This window comes from Artemia sp. Qi Xiang Cuo, chromosome 6 (genome assembly GCF_049724085.1).
Source record: "Artemia sp. Qi Xiang Cuo chromosome 6, ASM4972408v1, whole genome shotgun sequence".
Classification (NCBI taxonomy): Eukaryota; Metazoa; Arthropoda; class Branchiopoda; order Anostraca; family Artemiidae; genus Artemia; species Artemia sp. Qi Xiang Cuo.
Genome location: NC_142799.1, coordinates 78,131,267 through 78,152,871, shown reverse-complemented (window position 1 = coordinate 78,152,871; position 21,605 = coordinate 78,131,267). Strand labels below are relative to the sequence as shown.

General features: G+C 36.3%; 1 protein-coding gene across 1 annotated transcript in view; it reads left to right on the top strand.

Moving 5' to 3' along the window:
• The window catches only part of LOC148951621 (carboxyl-terminal PDZ ligand of neuronal nitric oxide synthase protein), a 215,916-nt gene that overhangs the window by 14,855 nt on the left and 179,456 nt on the right, over positions 1–21,605 (top strand). The window contains exon 3 of the mRNA XM_089091223.1: positions 8,659–8,751. Within this exon, the coding sequence (XP_088947349.1) occupies positions 8,659–8,751 (93 nt within the window). The remainder of the gene's footprint in view (positions 1–8,658; positions 8,752–21,605) is intronic.

The following is a 21,605-nucleotide window of genomic DNA, read 5'->3' as shown; positions in this document are numbered from 1 at the left end:
TTTCATCCAATACTCAATAAAAAGTGGAGTAGTGATTCTGATCACATTTATCACAATCCTTTTAATCTTATTTATCGCTGCATTCACCCTTTATCTTGGATAAGAGTTATGAATAATATCGTAACAGCTATTATGATGTTGGTTCTACCTGACAATACACATAATTCGGTTTCGACGATAGGAATTCGCTTATAGTAATAATTATATATTTTTTTTTTTTTCATTATTATTTTTCTTTTTGAGTCTATTTAATATAATTAATTAATTTAGTTTATTTATTCTAATTTTTTCTATAGTTTTTATTTTATCTATATTTTCTTTTCTTCTCCTTCATATGTGAGTAAGTGATCATTTTAAATTTTCTTTTGTTTTTTATCTCTTAGTATGTAATTCATATGTCTTCCCTCTTTGTACAGGCCAATGAGCCTTTGAGGGATTAATAACATGTAATACTGTATGTGTATTTAATGAAGAATAAAACTTATCTTATCTTATCTTATCTTTATGTGTATCAACCTAATCAAAACGACTACTGCTCAGTGATATTTTGAAATGTACTTGCCACACAGGGTCATATCCAGGATTTTTTTTCGGTGAGGTGGGGGCTTACAAAATAGTTTTTTTGGAGGGGGGTCTACAAAAAAAAACTTTTAAAAACCCACAGAAAATTCATTTATATTCATTTTCGGGTACTCCTGTATTAAACGCACTCTTTTATATAGTGCTAGTTTGGTTAATGGTAATGAAATAAAATAAAATAAGATGAATATATAATAGTTTAGAAACAAATTTGGGCTATATATTTGGACATTAGTGGAGGGGGAGGGGTAGGATAAAGCATAGTATATATTATTACGTAACCTAACCTAGGTACCCCCCTAAACCCCAGAAAACAACAGTTTAAATATCGTATACACAATGAAAACAACACTATACATTGTATTACCCTATAGCGATTTCTTAAATTAACCCGTAAAACCAGTTTTTTCTTGACTGGTTTCCTTTGCAGTATATAAAAGAGTGCGTTTAATACAGGAGTACCCATTTTTGTTACGCTTTTACGATTCAGACAAGCATTTCGGGGGGCGATCAAACCCCTGAATCCCCCCTCCCCCTGAAAACAGCCTTGTTGCTTCATCTTTGAGTGGAAATCACATAAAATAGATGAGGATATCCACGTTTTAAAATAAATTTGAACAAGGTATCATTAAAAAACCATTCTTCAAAGAGAAAAATCGTCTACCGTTCCAACAAGACTATCATCTGATAGTTTTGCTATCATCTGCTATCATTTGCTATCATCTGATAGTAATGCACAACGTTTTGCTTTCTATTCTAATTTGTAGCTATAACTCACTAATATAACAAAAGAAATATGGACAGATTTATATCCTCCTGTTTACTCTTAGGCTCAGAGGTGCCAATTGGGGAAACAAAGTGGAACTACTTTCCCCCAAATTTTATTGCTCTTTCCCCTTAGGTTTTGAAAAATACCTAGTTTTTGTATATTCACCAAAAGAAGTCCAAAAAGCAAACAAAATCGCCCCCTGGCCTTTGGAAAAAATGTATCGTCATTAAAAAAATTAACTCCCCCCCCACAATTTCATAAATTGGCGACCCTGATTAGGTTAGGTTATTATAGTATTTGGTTGAGAAAATAAAGTTACATCTGAATTATCATTTTTGGCACACTTTAGGAAATAAACACGAACTTATATGACAGCCACAGTTGTTATTGACATGTTCATTAGGCAAAAGGTTCTGATCCAATAAAAAATATAATTTATTTTAGACAAAAAAAATGATAAGGAGAATAAAACAGAGAATAAAACTTTTCTTCTCAGGATATTTGAATGACGAATTGCCATTTCTTCTACTGTTATTGCGTGGGGACAAGGCCTAATACAATCTTTTCCTCTTGCGAATTTAAAAGGAATTTTATTTATGTTTATTTATTTTAAAACAGTTTGAAATTTTCTAAGCAGGACATAAAATTTATCAAGTATGTTATTCATTTCTGGGAGGGAGTAGTCAATCCGGACTTGGCCCGGTTAAAGATAGGAATGGGGCCGCAATTAGCGATAAGGAAAAAACTAAAGAGAGATGGGTCGAGCATTTTGAGAATTTGCTTAACCGGGATAGAGTTGCAGGAAAAGATATACAGGAAAATGAAAAAGTCTGTGATGCCTTGGATGCGAAGGAAAATTTGTTTTTGAGGAGGAATTAGCGACAGTAATAAGAGAATAAAAAAATAATAAGGCTCCATGTGCTGATAGGGTGGTAAATGCGTTTATTAAATATTCTGGCCCTGAGGTTAGAAATAAGTTACTGAAGAATATGAATATGATTTTTGAAAACGGGGAAGTACCTAATGATTTTAGGAAACCTTAATTAAGCCACTTTATAAGAAAGGTGATAAAAGTGAGCGTGGTAATTATCGAGCCATTAGTCTGGTCTCTGTAGATAGTAAATTACTTGGTAATATGATACTTTTTAGACTAAGAGATGCCGTAAACAAAGTTTTAAGAGAAGAACAGTGCGGTTTTAGAAAAGGTAGAGGATGTGTCGATCAAATTTTCACTCTTAGGTTAATAATCGAGAAGTGCCTGAGTTTTCAAACACCTTAGGTCGTCAGTTTTATAGATTATGAGCAAGCGTTCGATTCTGTTGATAGAAGAGTTTTAGTAAAGGTTTTATCCTTGTATGGTATACCAGACAAATACATTAAAGTGATTAGTACTATGTATGTCAGCAACACTGCTAGAGTAAAAGCTGAAAATGAGGGTGGCTGTTTGTTTCTCATTAAATCATGAGTTAGGCAGGGTTGTGTTCTATCCCTCTTTATATGGATCGTTTGTATAGATTTTGTCTTAAGGAGCCCATGAAAGGCTATGGGAGATCACGGAATCAGATGGGGAGGAAAAAGTTACCTGGACTTAGATTATGCTGATGATTTAAGCATCCTAGATGAAAGTGTGAGCAAAAAGGAATGAAGTTTTAGAGGTTTTGCGATTTCATGATGCTAGAATACGTTCAAAAATAATTGTTACAAAGACTAAGTCACTAAGGCTAAGAATAAGTAAAGATGAAAAGGTGACCTTGGGTAATGAAAAGACTGATCAGGTGGGCAGCTTCACTTACCTTGGTAGTATTATTAGTAAAGATGGTGGGAGCAGTGAAAATGTTAAAAGTAGAATACCCAAGGCTCCGGGTGTTTTTTTCACAGTTAAAAAAAAGTTTGGAAGAATAGAAAGGTAAGTCTGCAAAACAAGACTCGAGTCTTAGAAGCTACAGTGATGACAGTGGTTAAATTTGGCTCTGAAGCATGGACACTCCGAAAAGCGGATGAAGATTTGCTAGATGTTTTCCAGAGAAATTGCTTAAGGATTGTTCTGGGTACCCGGCTGACTGACCATATTTCAAACCACAGTTTAGATAATTATATAAACTGTGTTTCAAACAATAGGCTATACGAAAAATGTGGTTCAATACCGCTCTCTAGGGCTATAATGAAAGAAAATTGAGGTGGCTAGGGCACGTTTTGCGGATTAAGGATGATACAGTGCCGAAGATTGTTCTTTTCAGCCAGCTGTTTAGGACTAAACGGAAAGCAGATCGTTCTCGTCTGGGGTGGGAAGATGTCATAAAGGAAGATTTAAAGGAAATGGGAACTTCATGGGAGGGTTTTAAAAGGGAGGCTTTGAATAGATTGGGCTGGAGGAGGAGCGTGCGTAGCTGTGTTGGCCTCAGGCGGCTTGGTGCTGCGGTGAGTTATTAGTAGTAGTAGTAGTCTGTTTGTTTTAAATTTGTATCATTGTATGACTTCCTTTCTACTCGTTCTTTGTTTCAACATAGCTCATTACTTTTCTCAAAGAAAACTATTTTTTGGAAAACGTTTTTGTTGTAATTTAATTCACAAAAAGACGTTTATGCTTCTCCTGGCTGGAAGACGAATTTTAAAATTTTTTATCCAAAACAGAAGCGAACCGATTTTTCGACCTCAAGGAAACATTTGTTTTAATGGGTGATATGACACCTGGCTATTGGATCGAAATTCGACTCCCTTCAGAACCCAGGGTTAAATGATGTTAGTAATCTAAAAACAATAATAACACGATAAAATAAAAGTTCAAAATAGGGATAAAATCCTTTTTAATAGACAGTGTATAGAAATTCACAAAAATACCAGATATTTCGGTCACATATACAGTGACCGTCATCAGTAGTAAAACTGCTGATGACGGTCAGTTTCAGTAGTTTTACTAATGATGACGGTCACTATATATGTGACCGAAATATCTGGTATTTTTGTGAATTTCTATACGCTGTCTATTAAAAAGGATTTTATCCCTATTTTGAACTTTTATTTTATCGTCATGAAAAGGCAGTGTGGTCTCCGAAATTATCTACAATAATAACACATATAAAAGGATATGTGCAGTGGCGTCAATTTACGGAAATATCGGGGGGAGCGATGGAAAATGTGTTTTTTAAATCTAGAGGAGTGTGAATTGTTTTTCAATTTTTCGATGAAAATATTAAAAAAAGGTATTTTTCAAAATCTAGGATGGGCCCAAAAATTCAAAAGGAAAATTTCACCCCCCCCCCCGCAATTGACGCTCTTGTATCTTTGTCTTTTCTCCTTCTAGAACTTTTTAGAGACGTTTTCTTTTCTAATCCTCTAGCAGTGGCGTCGTTCGGGGGGTCGCAAGGGGGGCAGTTGCCCCTCCCCCCAAAAATGTGGAGAAAAAAAATATTATACATCCCATGCCTTTTGACTATACAGGTATGGACCCCTCTTGCCCCCTTACCCCAATAAAAATTCTGGAGATTCGCCCTACCGGTAAGGCATGTCAATATTTTGTTGGGTCATGGGCAGGACGTGCACTCTTCGGCTCGCTATACTTTAGGGCTTTAATTTAAAAAAAAAAAACATTTTTCATGTGGATGACGTCATCCGTTGTATAAAAGGTGTTATATTCAGACAAAATTTTTAATTTGTGGGCTAGAGGACGACCCAAAAAAGGTACCAAGTTAATGACATTTTAAGGGGGGGGGGGGCGGGATAAAATATTTTGAAGCTGCATGCAAAATTTGCTGGCTGCAATTATTCTGCATATTATGAAGTAAGAATTTTTTCCTAAACTTCAGGTGAATTTCCCGTAAAATTTTGAGTAAAAAACTAAAAAAATCACAAAGAGATACCAGGATTTTAGAAATAGGTGGGCCTAGGTGGGGCATGGCCCAAAATCGGTTGAGAACCGCTGCCCAAGACTTTGAAAAATACCTTTTTTTGATATTTTCATTGAAAAATGTCCTTTTTTGCCTTTTTTATTGGAGGAAATCTGAAAAACAACAAAATTGATTTTCCGAGATTTTGAAAAATACATCTAACAACCCCTCCCTCCCCTAAATTTTCACAAATTGGCTCCACTGTAGGGAATTAATATACAGCACCTGAGGTGGCTAGGGCGCGTTGTGCGGCTGAAGGATGACAGATTGCGGAAGATTGTCCTTTTCGGCCAACCGTCTAGGGCTAAACGGAAAGCAGGTTGTCCTCTTCTGGGGTGGGACGATGTCATAAAGTAAGATCTAAAGGAAATGGGAACTTGCTTGGAGGGTGTAAAACTGGAGGCTTTGAATAGATTGGGATGGAGGAGGAGCGTGCGTAGCTGTGTTGGCATCAGGCGGCTTGGTGCTACGGTGAGTTGTTAGTATTAGTAGTAGTAGTTTCCGAAACATATACTGCTCCCAGTATCCATTTAAAAAGATTCTGATGTAGGCTACATACTCTCAGCTCAAACTATGAAAAACTGTAAGTCTTTGCAATAATATTTTTACAATGAGACTGAAGACATAATTCCTTTGTTAGAACCTCCGAAATGAGATAAACCTCCTCAAAACACAATTCAGCACTCAGTTGCGCATATATTTCTAAATGCGCATTGCTGTAGGCCTAATATAATTAACCTCAAAATCCTGAGAAATAAACATACTTCTAAAACATCGATATAAAGGTCAATAAGTCAGAATTTAAGCTGAAAAAATCTACCACAGCCTAAAAATGTTCATTTGGAATACAAAAATGAAATGAATAATTAAGAATGAGTTACTTCTTATTGGTAATATTGCAGAGAAACAGAAAGTTTATTTGTAAAAAAAAATTGTGACTAAAGAAAATTCATGAATTTGACTGGTTTAAAAATTCCCACTAAAGAACCAACCAGGGTTGTGCTGTTTTTACTGACTTCAAGTGTGTAGCAACAACGGGCAAATATAGCAACAGGTAATAAAAGGTGGAATGATTCGGGTTCCCTTTCTAACAAACGCTTAAGGAAAAATACTATTAGGAAGCATAGTGCGATAATCTCTTTTTTTCTTGTACTTTCTCTCTCTTTCTCAGTAGTCTCTCTTTTGTTGCCTATGTTTGTTGTCTATCTTTTTCTCTTGTAATTTCTTTCTCTCTCCTTTCTTGGTAATTTCTCTTTATCTGTCTTTCTCGGCAATCTCTCTTTCTCTCTAGGGTTGTATAGACACATGAGTATTCTACATTTAATGTTTATTTAATTTCTCTTTTTCTTTTGAAATTTATCTCTCTCTCTCTTTCTTAGCAATCTCTCTTTCCCGGAGATCTCTCTTTCTCTCTCATTCTCGGTAGTTTTTCTTTCTCTCTTTTTCTCGCTAAGTTTATATAGACACATGAGTATTCAGCATTTAATGGTTACTTAATCTCTCTTTTTCTCTTGTTATTTCTCTCTCTTTCTTGGTAATCTTTCTTTTTCTCACCTTCTCGATAATTTCGGTAATTATTTCGTATATGAAGGGGGCTGCCTCTTCCTCAACACCTCGCTGTTCACGCTATTGTTTGACTTTTTGTCCCAATTGTTTAAGAATGACTCGTGAAACACGATGTTCGTTTAATAAGATCAACGATTAAAAAATTGTTTAATTTTTTAAGAGTTCTAAGAAACTTTAGCGTAAGGAGCGAGTTATGAAGGAGGGGGCTACCCCCCTCATATACTGAATATTTTGTATTCGTTTGAAGTTTTAGATGTTGCTCCTTACTTTTAGTTCAAAAAACTTGTTTTGTTTCTATTTAATTGGATCCTAAGCCTTTGCGGTATATGAGAAGTCTCCAAAAGTTTTTACGTCCCGCTCTGTTGCAGAGAACTCAGAGGAGAAGATGTAATTCTAGAGATGAACTAATATTGATCAGGACCTCCCCTTTTTTATTTCCAACTTTAAAGGAAAATTCAAAAGTTCTAAACTTTGAGGGAAAAGGAAAGACATCGAGTTTTGATAAAGGACATTCTCTCCCTTGAAAACCGTAGGGGAGAATTCCTGCCTGTTTCAAGATATTGCTTTTTAGTTTTCCATATTTAATTAAAAGGCCATGGCACAGCTTCATCCCATACATCTGTAGCATGTCCCAAAAGTATCGTTGGCACAATTAGTGGTGTCCATTCCTAAAAATTGGGGAGGGGACAAAATGCATTTTTCAAAATCTAGCGGACAAATTTGACTTTTTTTCAATAAAAACACTAAAAAATTGCAGTTTCAATGAAAACACCACAAGAAAAAGGTATTTTTCCAAATCTGGGAGGGAAGCAAAAATTTCTAGAGGAAAATTCTCCTTACCCCCCTCCCCTCCAATATAGATGCCACTGAGAGCAATTATATTATCTTGTGGAAACTCCTACCTTACATTTAGTCTGCAATTCAGATATTGTGTGTTTAGAGCCATGAAGAGCCAAGACTGGGCCTAGAGAAAAGCTCCTTTGTAAACCTGAAATTGCTGAGCTTTGAGAAAAATTCTACTGACGAAAGTTCCCTTGGGAAACTTTCTGTGTTTATAGACCCAAGCTGTGGGTCTGTAAAGATGGCGCAGTTTGTGGTCATGTTTACTCCGTAGTTGAGATTATGTATTCAGGGTCGAGAAGCAAAGTTGGGCCATGCATAAACAAATTTCTCTGAAAATTTACAACTCCTGTACCTTGAGGGAAAAGCAAAGGACTGTTTGAGGGTTTGCCTTTTCCTTGTGTTCTGGAAATTAATAGTATGCGATTGATATATTATTGGACCTATTGAAGGAAAGGGAAATACTTAAAAAAGAAACCCGTCTCCTTGGAAAGGTCTAGATTGCAGCAACCAGCTCGGCACAGCTAAGATTTTATTTTGGAGAATATTTTCAGTTTGGATGGGGCTCTTTTTTAAATAAGAGAAGTAAGTTTTGAATGCGATGTGTCATCGTAAGAACACTATTCTTTTACATTTTATTATATTTCAAGCTGAGAGTCTGTTCATCCCAGATGTTGCTAGCAACATCACTGGGATCACATTACAGTGCGATCCATCCTAGTGTGATGGATCGACATATTGTGTTCCGGAAACGTGGTAGTTATATAACACATTTCGTGCTGTAGGTTTCTTTCCAAAAATTTCCCAACCAAAAAAATATTTTCATAATTTGTTTTTACTAGCTTAAGAAATATCTATCTTCAGAACATTTACGGTATGGTATTGGGACATTGACGATCATGTCTGGGGCCTATGAACACACGCGGTTCCTTCCTGGGTTTTTAATGACTGAATTGTAATCATTGAACTAAAGCGAAATAGTTTTGCAAATTTTTCTGTAGAACGAATTCTTTTTTGCAGAACGAATTCAAAGCGAATGGAGTAAAAAAACGAAAAGTTTTGATTGAAGTATCTGTAGAAGGAGTTAAAATAACTGCCCGAAGAAAAAGAACAGTAAGTACTGACGCCATTTTCATGCATGCCATCTCTATTTCTGTAGCTATTTTAATCTGTATTTTTACAGCTAATTCTAAATCTATTTCTACCACTATTTCTAGGTGTAGCTATAAAAATATCGTAACTACAAAAAGGACAGGGCCGCATTCAGGATTTTTAGGGGTTACTAAAAAATTACAAAATGCAACAAAGCTATTTTTATATGTATTTTTATTACTTTTGTACGAATAGGACTAAAATCTCGGGGGGGGGGGGGTTCAAACTAGGTAGACTGCCCCTGAATACTGCTTTATTTACAGATAGACTATGTGTATTTAACGGATTCGACTTGTTGCTCCTGGCTATAACGCTTTAGGCTTCAATTTTAAGGTAGCCTACTGGATCTGGGACACACAAACAAAATTAGGATGGGGGCGTATTGGAAAACTAAACTAAAAAGCTGAATTTTACGAAAAACATATGCAAATACGAATCAGTCATAATAATTTAAAGATGTCGGGTTAGAGGTAGGGAACGAGCCTCCTCTCCCTGCATATGTGGCTGATTTGATATTCTTCTTAGATTTGAATAATACAAGCTGTGTTTAGGTGATTATACAAGGGGCACTTCGGAGGCACAAGGCCACAGGAGCATTGATCCAGGCATAGTTTTCAAGGATTGGCAAAGAGGCCTTATAAAGGGACCATTTTAAGGATAAAAAGACGTTTCTGGGGAACTACTTACAATATACTCTTCTTAAAAACCGGTCAGAAGTTTTTTTTTTAGAAAAAAACCTTTCTAGGTTTTTTAGAATTAAAAACTAGTCAGAAGTTTTATTTATATCACGAAAGGATTTAAGAAAATTTACCTTAGAACGGTATTATGGCATGAATCAAAGCACTATTTCACCTTCTGTTGCTAACAACGGCCTGGTCTGACCTCACGTAAGTAAACATTTAAGTGCTTGCATTCAGTTTGTTTTTAAACGCAAGAAGGGTACTTGGATGATATACCCCCTACCTAATATTCTTCAGCTAACTAGAGCCTGTTTCTCTGACACTCAGTCCTAACGAAACATACCTAAGTATGATAAAAATATAATACTTTAGAAACAAATTTGGGCTATATATTTGTACATTAGGGGTTAGGGATAAAGTATAGCGCGTCTGCGTGCCTAATGTGTTAGGTACAATTATTCTGCATATTATGTAGAAAGAATTGTTTTCTAACATCACATTGTCCAAGCAATTTACCCCCACCCCCCTAATGTGCAAATATTAGCCAAATTATAAATTTTCCCTATATTCTATTCTCTTTGTCTTGTCTCACGTTAAGCTGAAAGAAACTAACGAAAAAAACAGTTCTACAATCCGTCAATGAATGAACAACTTGAGTGGTCGGGGGTATATCATACAATTACCACAAGAAGATTAAGAGCTGCAATTGATCCGCTCCTGTCTCTCGGTTTTACTTTCTATGATATTCATTTATTTTCGTTTATCCTGCTTAGTTACGATCCTTTTTTAAACCCTCGAAGTGCACGCTAAAATAAAGCCCAAAAAACACATTAAAATAGCGGAATAAATTCTTTAATTTGTTCAGGACTCACGCACCTAATGAATTAGGATGTGCTAATTTTTTACAATTGTTTTTTGACACGGTCCAAGAATTAAAATGAAGTTACAAGCACCTTATTGCCAAAATAGCTTTACACTTATGATGTACTGTTTCCTGTTTCCAACTAAATTTCTTTTTTGGCTCTATCCTTTAGATTGTTTTAAAATTATAAAGTGTTTCGGGCAGAATCACATTTCCGTCAGTGTTGCCACGTTAAATCGTAAATAAATAATCAAATGTTATCACTCAAATTTGACAACGCTCTTTGTCCGAAAAAAATTCAAAGTACTTGTCGGTTATTGGAAACACACCCAAAAAGTGAAGTTAGGTTAATGCTGATGAAAAATAATAAAACGAGATGATAAAATAATACACTAGAAACCAAATTATGGAAACCCAACCCAACCTAACATAGCCTAACCCAGCCCCAACCCTAAATATGTAAATATATAGCCCAAATTATACAAGTCCAATGCATTCTGTCCAAGTCCAGTGCATTGTATCATCCATCACTTGTTTTTGTAGCTATGAAACCGGTTTTCTGATATGTAACCTAAGCGTAATTCTTGAATGTGTTTCCAATAATCGACAAGTACCAATTTCAACATTAACTATCTGTTGATCCCCAAGGACAACTACACCTTGAAAGAAAAGCTACATCTTCTTCAGCTGTTTTTCCTACATGTTTTTGGCTTATTTTTTGCTGATTTTTCATCCACGTTTCTTTTTTTTATTTGGTGCCCTCTACCATTAAAAACTGTACAACTACATATGAAGGCATTTGAACTCCCAATTCTTCCTAATTTTATTAGACAGACGTATATGGTTATACAGGCTTCCACTTAGCCAATTCAAACATAGTCCAGGACTTTTAGGGTTTGACCCGGACAAATTTGCAATAGAAGCGAAAATAGTACCAAAATGATCAGAAAAAAATTCTGTAAAACATACTAAAAGTCCCCATAAATCCGAATGGGGTGAGTACCCGAAAAACATGGGAAAAGGGGGAAATGCGGGGGAAATTGGGAAAAATGCCGAACATGCCCAGAAAATAGTTCAAAGTGAGTTTTCTGGGGCTTTCCCATACGCTGAACACGAAACGGACAATAAAACTTCAGTATAGAATAAAAGTACTACGGAAACCGGGGCGAACCGGGGGAAGAGGGGGAAAAATTTAAAAATACAGGGTAGGGGTAGAAAGCACGTTGAAATATGTTTTCTGGGGTCTTTCTATCTACTGATCCCGAAACTGACATCTAAAATGAAATAAAGAACATGAGCCCCACCATAACGGGGGAAAAGGGGGAAAGAGGGGAAGAAAAGGAACAATTGAAGTCAGGGGTAGAAATCAGTTTAAAATGTGTTTTCTGGGGTTTTCCTATCTGCTGATCACGAAACTGACACCTAAACTGAAGGAAAGAAAACAAGAACCATGAAAAACGAACAGAATTTGAGGATATAACAGACAAGGGGAAGGGACACCTGACTATTGAGCCAGGTGCTAATGGCTCATTAGTAGGCCTATGGATAAAATAAATCGCTTAAGTATCAAACTTTTACTTTCTTTAATCACAGACATTTCTTTAAACCATTTGAATTACTAAACATAAATAAAACAACCGCTTGGCAGTTATCATAGCATAAAACTTCAGCTATTATATTTAAAATTTGTACTTTAGAAGGCAATATCGTTGAATAAAAAACTAAAAAAAGAACTTCAGTAACTATAGGTAAAATCTGCACTTTTTATGGCAGTAGAGTTGACTTGAAAAACACAGCATTGATGTCACTAGTCGAGCTCCTCGTCTTCGACAATCTCGTTGTCCCTGTTCAAACAGTTGATACCCTGACATTCTCCGCACGTGAACATACACGCTAATCCATTTTTCTTGCAGCTGCATCGCGAGTTCTCGCAGCCTGTCTTACAGTTTCATCTCACGACACTCAAAAGAGTCTGAGGTGCAGGCAACAAATCGGTCATCACAGGTGAGTATTTATGGTCTCTGAGGACCCAACCCCAGTCAGCCGGGTCGAGGTCAGCTGGTTCCCCTTTCCAACAGGATACCTGGAGGCACACTCGCTGCGAGTGGAATGAAGCTGCAGCTTCGGTTGGCGGGAGCCTCTCAGGCTTAACAAACGCCGTAGTATTAGACGAAGAAACTTTTTTCAAGAAAGTTCGATGTCGCAGCTTAGTGAGATCTTCGTTTGGTCGTGCTTTAAATAAACTGATGAGAAGATATTCACCAGCTTTCACAGTTTCATCTTTGGACGAGAATTCATCCAGAAACACTTCGCATTTTTTTTCTGAACACTTCGCTCTTCTTCAAAAGAGGTAGCACAGCTTGCTTTCCAAGTCCGAAAACTCGTGAGGTCGTGTCACATCCCAAGAGTGCGTGCCCTACCAGAAGTAGCCTGGATACTTCTCCCATTTTTTTTTTTTAACTTCGTTGAGGCGCCAGAACCGTGTTATCGCTTCTTTTGCGTTCGTTGACGATTCGAAGTAAAGTGTTTTTGCATTATGCGGGAGGTGATACAAGAGTAGAATCAGAAGGTCAGTTTCGTTGCCAAGAACTATTGTTTCAGAGTTTTCTGCTTTCGTTACGGCAGTCTTCACGATTAGATAGTCAGCATCGTCCTTCGCTTGGACGACTTCAAATCCTTTGGCTCTGAGTTTTTCCCCGATGTAGCTTATAATTCGCTGTTTGTTCTGAGAGTTGCTCAAAAACTCTTCCTTCTTTTTCTGGAGCTTCATCCCTAAGCTGAAATCGATCACTTAATGCTGGCTTCCCTTACACCGTCGGTTGAAAAAAAATCTCGTCGTACCAAGATTTATCCTGCTACCATGTCACATGTGTAAGCATCCACGCAGACTGGGGACTATTGGATCCGCTAGATGTCATTCCATCAGGATAGGTTTTGTCGTCGGCACTGGAACTCCGCGGTGACTAGTCTACCTTGCTTCTCTTACTGAATGTCGAATTAGAACAGGATTATGTTGACGAACCCACACGCTTGTTGATAACGGCGAGGAATACGGGATAAAGTAATTTCAGTATCTTTCCGTATTTCTTTCTCGAGTTTTTGTTATGCCTTTTCCGAACCTATGGGGTAGCCGAACCTCTATAGATCTCCTGTATTAACATTTGTAAACATTTCCACATGCTTTCTATCCCTACCCTGTATATTTCCCTTTTTCCCCTCCCTCCCCCCCATTTCCCCGTTTTATGTTAATCAATTTTTTTATATCATTTTAGTTCTCAATTTTGTAATCCCAAGCTAGGAACACCCCAGAAAATATCTTTCAAACCGCTTTCTACCCCTACCCTGTATTCTTCTCTTTTATCCACTCTTTCCCCTGTTCCCCTGTTTACCGTAGTACTCTTTTTCTATGCTGAATTTTCGATTTCAATTTCGTAATCAGCGTATGTGAAAACCTCAGAAAACTCACTTTAAACTATTTTCTTGGCATGTTCGGCATTTTTCCCATTTTCCCCCGCATTTCCCCCTCTTCCCCTGTTTTTCGGGTACTCGCCCCACTCGGAGTTATGGGGACTTCTAGTATGTTGTACAGAATTTTTTTCTGATCATTTTGGTACCATTTTCGTTTATATTGCAATTTTGTCCGGGTTCGACACGTTTTTGAGCTAAAAGACCTGGACTAACAGTCAGATTTCTTTTACAGTGTCCTTGGTACTGTGAAGACTTTTCGCTAGGATTGACGAAAAATGAAAAATTCTTTTAGTTTTTCTATTGCTATTAATGACTAATCGTTTCTAAAAAGAGGTTTATAAAGACTTATAACTAACCTTCTAAAATTATTACAATTTAAATTATTAAAATTGTCAGGATCCAAAAGCCTTTGTCCTATTTTGTACCATTGTGCTTGCGCGCTGTCAATACGCATGCGCATCTATCGTGGGTATTAAGATTTTATCAGAAATGCGAAACTATTAGAACTAGAAGGATCATGAAACGATATTTGATTAGATTAAATAAAAAAACAAGTTTTTTTTAACTGAAAGTAAGGTGCGACATTAAAACTTAAAACGAACAGAAATTATTCCGTATATGAAAGGGGCTGTGCCCTCCTCAACGCCGTGGTCTTTACGCTAAAGATTTTTATTGTTTAAAAAAATGGAGCTATGAGAAAGAGTCAAACTTTTAGCGTAAAGAGCGAGGCACTGAGGAGGGGACAGCCCCTTTCATATACGGAATAATTTATTTTCTTTTAAGTTTTAATGTCGCTCCTTACTTTCACTTAAAAAACAAACTTGTTTTTTTTAAATTTAATTTTTGAACGTTTTTGAATTAATACAGGTTTTGATTTTAGCTCATCGTACAGGAGTAATTAAAATTAAATTCACATTTAATTTTACTTTTATTTGGTTAAATGGCTTACTCGAAAGTTGTTTAATTTTATTTACGAACGTTTTAATTAGTAATAAATATGCGTAACTTACGAATTAATTTACGTAACGAATTTCTATATTTATATATTTTTAATACGAATGTTAGGAGGTTTGACCCTTTTCAATGCCTCGCTCTTTACGCTAAAGTTCAAATTTTGTTCCAATTCTTAAAATATAACCCCTTAATCACAAACACCGTTAATTAGAATGAATAGCTCATATGAAAGTACTAAAAAATCTTTGGCTTAAAGAGCGAGGTGTTGACTAGGGGGCGAACCCAATCATACACGTAATAATTTCTGTTCGTTTTAAGTTTTGATGTTGCTCCTTACTTTCAGTTGAAAAACTTGTTTGTTTTAATTTCTGATCGTTTTTTTAAATAATGCTGGAAAATCTGGCGCCCCCTTCATAGCAATGTCCCTTCCCCCATGAAAACTTCCTCCATGGAAAGATCCTCCCACATAGCCCCCCCGACCTCCCCCACTAACAGAAAAAATCCCCCTGAAAATGTCTGTATACTTCCCAATAACCAATACTATGTGTAAACATTGGGCAAAGTTCATAACTTTCAGCCCTCCCCCCGGGGGCTTTCGGGGATTAAGTCATCCTAAAGCCATATTTATTATATATTTTCGACCAGGCTGAACAAAATAGCTATCTCAAAATTTTGATCGGATGACTTTGGAAAAAAATGAGTGTGGGAGGGGGTCTAGTTGCCCTCAAATGTTTGGTCACTTAAGAAGGACACTAGAACTTTTAATTTTCATTTGAGTGAGCCCTCTCACGATATTCTAGGACCACTGGGTCGATACGATCGCCCCTGGGAAAAAAAATAAATAAACGCGCATCCGTGATCTTTCTTCTGGAAAAAAAATACAAAGTTCTACATTTTTGCAGATAGGAGCTTGAAAACTCTACGCTAGGGTTATCTGATCCGCTGAATCTGATGGTGTGATTTTCATCAAGGTTGTATAACTTTTAGGGGGTGTTTCCCCCTTTTTGAAAATAAGGCAAATTTTCTCAGGCACGTCACTTTTGATTGGTAGGACTAAACTTGATGAAACTTATATATGTGAAATCAACATTAAAATCTGATTCTTTTGGTATATCTATTGGTATCAAAATTCCGTTTTTTACAGTTTCGGTTACTATTGAGCCGGGTCGCTCCTTACAGATAGTTACCACGAACCGTTTGATGTAAGTGATCGCATGGCGTTACTTTCAACTAATCAGAGGCCTTTTTCACTGCATAAAGCTATTAAAAGAGAGTGGTATATTAAGCCTTTGTTCAAAGCGTCACGGACGGACAATGGAAACTACTCTTTGTTGAGTAAAATTAGAGTTTTGTGATCCTTTTGGTCCAAATTTGACACTTCTCGTAGAGTTTCTAATACCCACTTTACATGCGCATGCACACTTACAGTACGCATGCACAGTGGTGCAAAATAGTGGATACTTGGATTTTACGCAAATGAGACTTTTGGACCACGTTCAACGCCCTGAATATAGCAAAAAAAACAAATATGATAAGATTAGTCAAAAAGAATAAAAAAGGGACAGATACACAACTTAACATATTAAAAGGATTAAAATAATTGTATCTAGTGGAATCCTTAAAGGTATTAAACAGGTTAACAAAAACACAAAGTTGGGATAAACAAGGAAAATGGTATAGATAGCCAAGAGGTGGGAAACTATGGAGGTGGTTTATCAATAATTAATATATGGGACAAAACTTTTCAAAGAAATTTAGTAAAAATAGAATAAAGAAATAGAATGCCAAAGTTGGTAAAATAAACTTTTTCCAACGCAGGTTTTTCCTGTTAATGAGGTTTTTCCTCCAATGTATTATCACTTCCAGGCGTTCATCTTTTTCGTGAATAATCACGTTTCCTTCCATAATGAAATCTCTTCGCCTGAAAGATTCGGTGAAGCACTTTGTCTTTCTATAATATAAAACTTATTATCTCTTTTTGATGCTCTCAGCACAAAGGCAGTTTTATTTTTTGTCTCGTATTTTAGGAAACATAGTCCTAGGGGAAATACTCTCATCTGCTAATGTCACACACAGTCTCTCGTTTTGGCGTTATGGAATAATTGTTACAGGGCAGGACGTGTAGCGGGGTTGAAAAATTCTCTGCCTAATTTATATTCTCTTATAAAAGATTTTGGAGGGTATACATGTGCCCTGTTCACAGGGCTGCTTATAAAAACGAAGCAGGTTATGATTGGTAGATAACAATTTATGTCTGGACATGGATGTCTAGCTGAGCATGCATGTGAATTGGACTTCGAACGACGTGTAGCGGGGTTGAAAAATTCTCTGCCTAATTTTTATTCTCTTATAAAAGATTTTGGAGGGCATACATGTGCCCTGTTCACAGGGCTGCTTATAAAAAAATAGCAGGTTATGATTGGTAGATAACAATTTATGTCTGGACATGGATGTCTAGCTGAGCATGCATGTGAATTGGACTTCGATAGACGTGTAGCGGGGTCAAAAATTTTCTGCCTAATTTGTATTCTCTTATAAAAGATTTTAGGCCCATTGATGACAAATGCTGAAGAGCCCTATGATATTTTGTGCTGAACTGATATTTTGTGCAGAAAAGAGGGAGGGTTTCAATTCTTACTATGGATTAAGATGGATGGATTTTTTGAACTTAGCAAAACCACAAGAGGAACTGGATAAATTATGAAAAAATTTAAAAATTATGCCCAGTTGAAGCTTCAAACAAATATGAACGCTGTGCGAAAGTCTGGTGGTCAGTGGAAGACTTTGTAACAAATGGCCATTCGTTGCTGAAAGCTATGCAACACTGAAAGCTGTGAAATGGAAGACTTTGTAACAAATGGCCATTCGTTGCTGAAAGCTATGCAACACTGAAAGCTGTGAAATATCTATTAGCTGGAGCTTTTCCAGCTCCCAAACGAGGATTTCGAGTGGAAACCATCGTCTGGAACCCTAGTCATCACTGTTGAATTGCACACTCTATTATTATTATCATTTACTTTTCGCAAAGAAGAACGCAAACAATAAACACAAACATAAAAACGACCATAAAATAAGGGAAAAAACTACTCTCAACTGAAATAACCTAATAAGGCGGTAATGCGGAAAAATACGTACGCAAGCTGTATTTGAGAGCTTTCTGTGAAGTAATTCTAGTTTTACTGTAATATCAGAGACGAGAATTTTTCTAATAAGAACCCAGCTTGTCTAAGGCGGAAGAAATAACAAAATTTACGAAATCTAAAGTATTTATTCTAGATTTATTAAAATTCTTTTATCTAAAGAGTTCTTTTATCTAAAATTCATTTTCTAAAAATCGTATGCTAAGCAGATTTTAAAGGACTCAAAGTGACAAATGATTCAAAGGACTCAATCAAACTTTATTCCGTCTGATTTCCGTTGACCTGCTTGCCTTCTCTTTGAGAACAGCTTAGCAAACAGTATTTGGCAATCATCTCATAGCTCTGGAAATTTGAAATAAGTTTTTTAGGCATGACAGTGACAATTTGTACATGCTCCCTCTACTCCCATGCTCCCTAATCAAAGCTTTTTTTGAAATTTCTCATCTGTTTGTTTGCGAGCTTGGTCCAGCTGTTCTCGAGAGGCCATATATCCCTCTGTAATTTAAGCAATATTTTCTCCATGTAACCTTTTTCGATGCATCATAGTTGCAGCAGTAGCTGCAACCTAGTAAAGAACGAACCCTGACCCATAATAACCAAAAATTAAAAAACGCCTTAAAAGAAAACAGGCTAGAGATAAAAATAAATATTTGTAGCTGATCCAGGAATGGTAACTATTATCTCCATAAGTCTTAACATTAAAATACTATTTCGAAGACAAATTTATAGGAATATAGAAAAATTGCTTGATATCCCTACAAAATAGCTTCAGATCGAAACGAAAAGTACACTGTTGGAATCACCGTGGCTGAAAACCCTATGTAGGAAGATTACAGTCCCCGACTTGAACAGCAATGAAAATCACTTTTTTGCATGGGTAGAAAATCACGTTTTTGCATGGGTAGAACCTCCTTGTTTTACCTCCTTTTCACCCTTCTTCACTGCTAGTGGGGCACTTAAATTTCATAGAGAGCTGTTTAAGGACTCACTTTAAAGGAAGTTGCTATATCTACGAGCTTTTGTGATTAAAAAAAAAACATTATTTTAAGAATAAAATATTCTCTAAAAGAATCAGCTGTAAAGGAGGGCTAAGGCTCCTCCTCCACTTGTCAACATTAATATTTTCCTAGTCTCCCTGTTTATTATTGCTTATGTTATCTATACCATTCCTCTACCATTAATAACAGTTAATTTAATTTAATTTGATTTAATCGCATATTTAAAAAGTAACGTTTTAAAAGTATTTAAAAAAATAAATATCCTGAACGAATCTCACTCGCAAACCAAGAAGATGGAAGTTAGGAAGGCGAAGAATTTAGAAATGTATTGACGTAATTTTTTCTTCCACACTCATGTCCTAAATTGACCTCTCATCTTTTTTTCCACAGAAGAGATACTGTTTCCATTATAAATTGATGGAATATCTCATTCGCTTTCTTTTCAAAGATTAGAAAGCTTAGAGGAAAGATCCCTTTTCCTAGATAAATCTAGCGTGAATAAGTAACTGTCAGAAGATTTGTGCCTACTTTTCTCAGCAGGAAGATAGCTCTTATCATAAGACTTTCGAATTTGGATAATCCCTCACCTCTTATGAGCAATCTCCTTATCATGCACCAGGAATCCCAGTGCTACTTAATTATAGTTGGGACATCTGTATTTTGAACAAGACTGTAATATTGTCTTTTACTAGCTTGGTGTAAAGTATAATTATTAGCAGATAAAATGTTCTTGCAGTAACTTTTTTTGGACAGTTATTTTGGAGGTAAAGTAAAAATGAATGTCAAGTTGATTTACATAATATTAATAGGATGAACTCCTTCATCGGACATTCCATCCAGGGACGTACCCAAGCACTTTTATTCATATCATCAATAATGTTTAATTTTACTACTCAACCCCCCGAAAAATCCGACGTACGTGCCTGATCATATCGGTCTAATTGGATAATAGAGTGTAGTGTTTTGTAATACAGTTCGAATTCCTGTATTAATACTTTCCAAAAGGGCCAGGATTAATATTCTAATCCGCTGTACATATGGTGTAGACGTGAATGTCTTGATCCGCCTTTACCATCGTTGACAACTAATACAATTGGATTACATGTTGACGGAACGGCGGAACTTTATTCCCTCCCCCTTCTCAATTAAAGTTCCCAAATCGCTTGTCAAATAGCTGCACGGGGGTTATTAAGTTGTATGCAAGATCATTTATCTGGAAAACAATATTTTATGCTACAATTTATTGTGAAAACTTTACATTAAGGTCCTGTCTTAGCTGGAGTCTGCAATCTGTAATTACTCCGCATATTCCTAGACCATTGATTTCCCTATCTGTCATGGCTTTTTTCGAATCAGAAAGTCCACCGATGATAATAACTATCCTCTTGCGGAGAGAAGTAGCACAATTGACAAGATGTCAGCTTACTCTTGTGATATATTTATCTAGAAAGAGCTTTTTATCTCAAAACTTTCTAACCTTTGACGGAAAAATGGGTGAGATATTTTCATCGATTCATGATAAAAAAAAAAGTGTATAATCAGTGAAATGCTGTAGGAAGCTGTCAAAATATCTAAAATGGTCACATAACTATCTCCCACCCCCCAATGAATCGGTGAAATTTTACAATTTTTCCTAATTTTTCATTTAATTTGCTTATACTCTCGTTGGTTTCGAAGTTTTGCCCTCCCCCTCCTTCAAATTTAAGCACCCTCCTGTGAGAGAGAAATTTATTAAACCAACAAAAACACAAAAACAGAATAACAACAACAGAAAAAAAGCATATAATAAATGTTACAGTTCTCAAGTCACAACTCTGTCCCTAGAGACCTCGATAAGGTCTTTTTTAGGGTCAATTCTCATTATAATTTATAGATTTTAAATATGCACAACTTTACTAACCTTAATTAATAATAATTAACCACTTAAATAAACACATAAAAATACCCATTTACCCTTTGGCCATCAACATTAAACTGCTTTCCTGCTTTCCCGTGGCCAACAAATGTTCCCTATTATAGTTGACCATTGTAAATAGTTCTAGAAATACTACTGCTACTACTACTGGCAACCCAATATAGCATCAACTGAAGCCAACTCAACTTAATACGTTGCTTCTCAGTCCACTCTATTCAGAGCTCCAGTCCTTGCTCCCTCCCGTGGAGTGACTCCATTCTCATCCCATTCAAGGACGTTCTGATTATCGCCTGGCCCCATATGGATAGCCAAAAAGTCTAGACATATCACTTGTTCAAACAGTTCGTGGTAACGAACTGCAAGTAAGGAGCGACCCGGCTCAATAATAACCGAAACTATAAAAAATAGAATTTTAATACCAGTAGATACATCAAAAGAATTGGATCTTTATGCTGATTTCAAAAATTAAGAGCCCGAAAAAAATACGTGGGAGGATCTTTCCATGGAGGATTTTTCCTTGGGGAGGGACATTTCTATGAAGGGGGTGCTGGATTTCCCAGCATTATTTAAAAAACAATCAGAAATTAAATAAAAACCAAGTTTTTTCAACTGAAAGTAAGGAGCAACATTAAAACTCAAAGCGAACAGAAATTATTACGTATATGAGGGGGTTCGCCTCCTAGTCAATACCTCGCTCTTTACGCTAAAGTTTTTTTATTACTTTCAAAAGAGCTATCTAGTCTAAATAAACAGCCTTTGTCATTCAGGGATTTGTGATTCGAACAAAATTCGAACTTT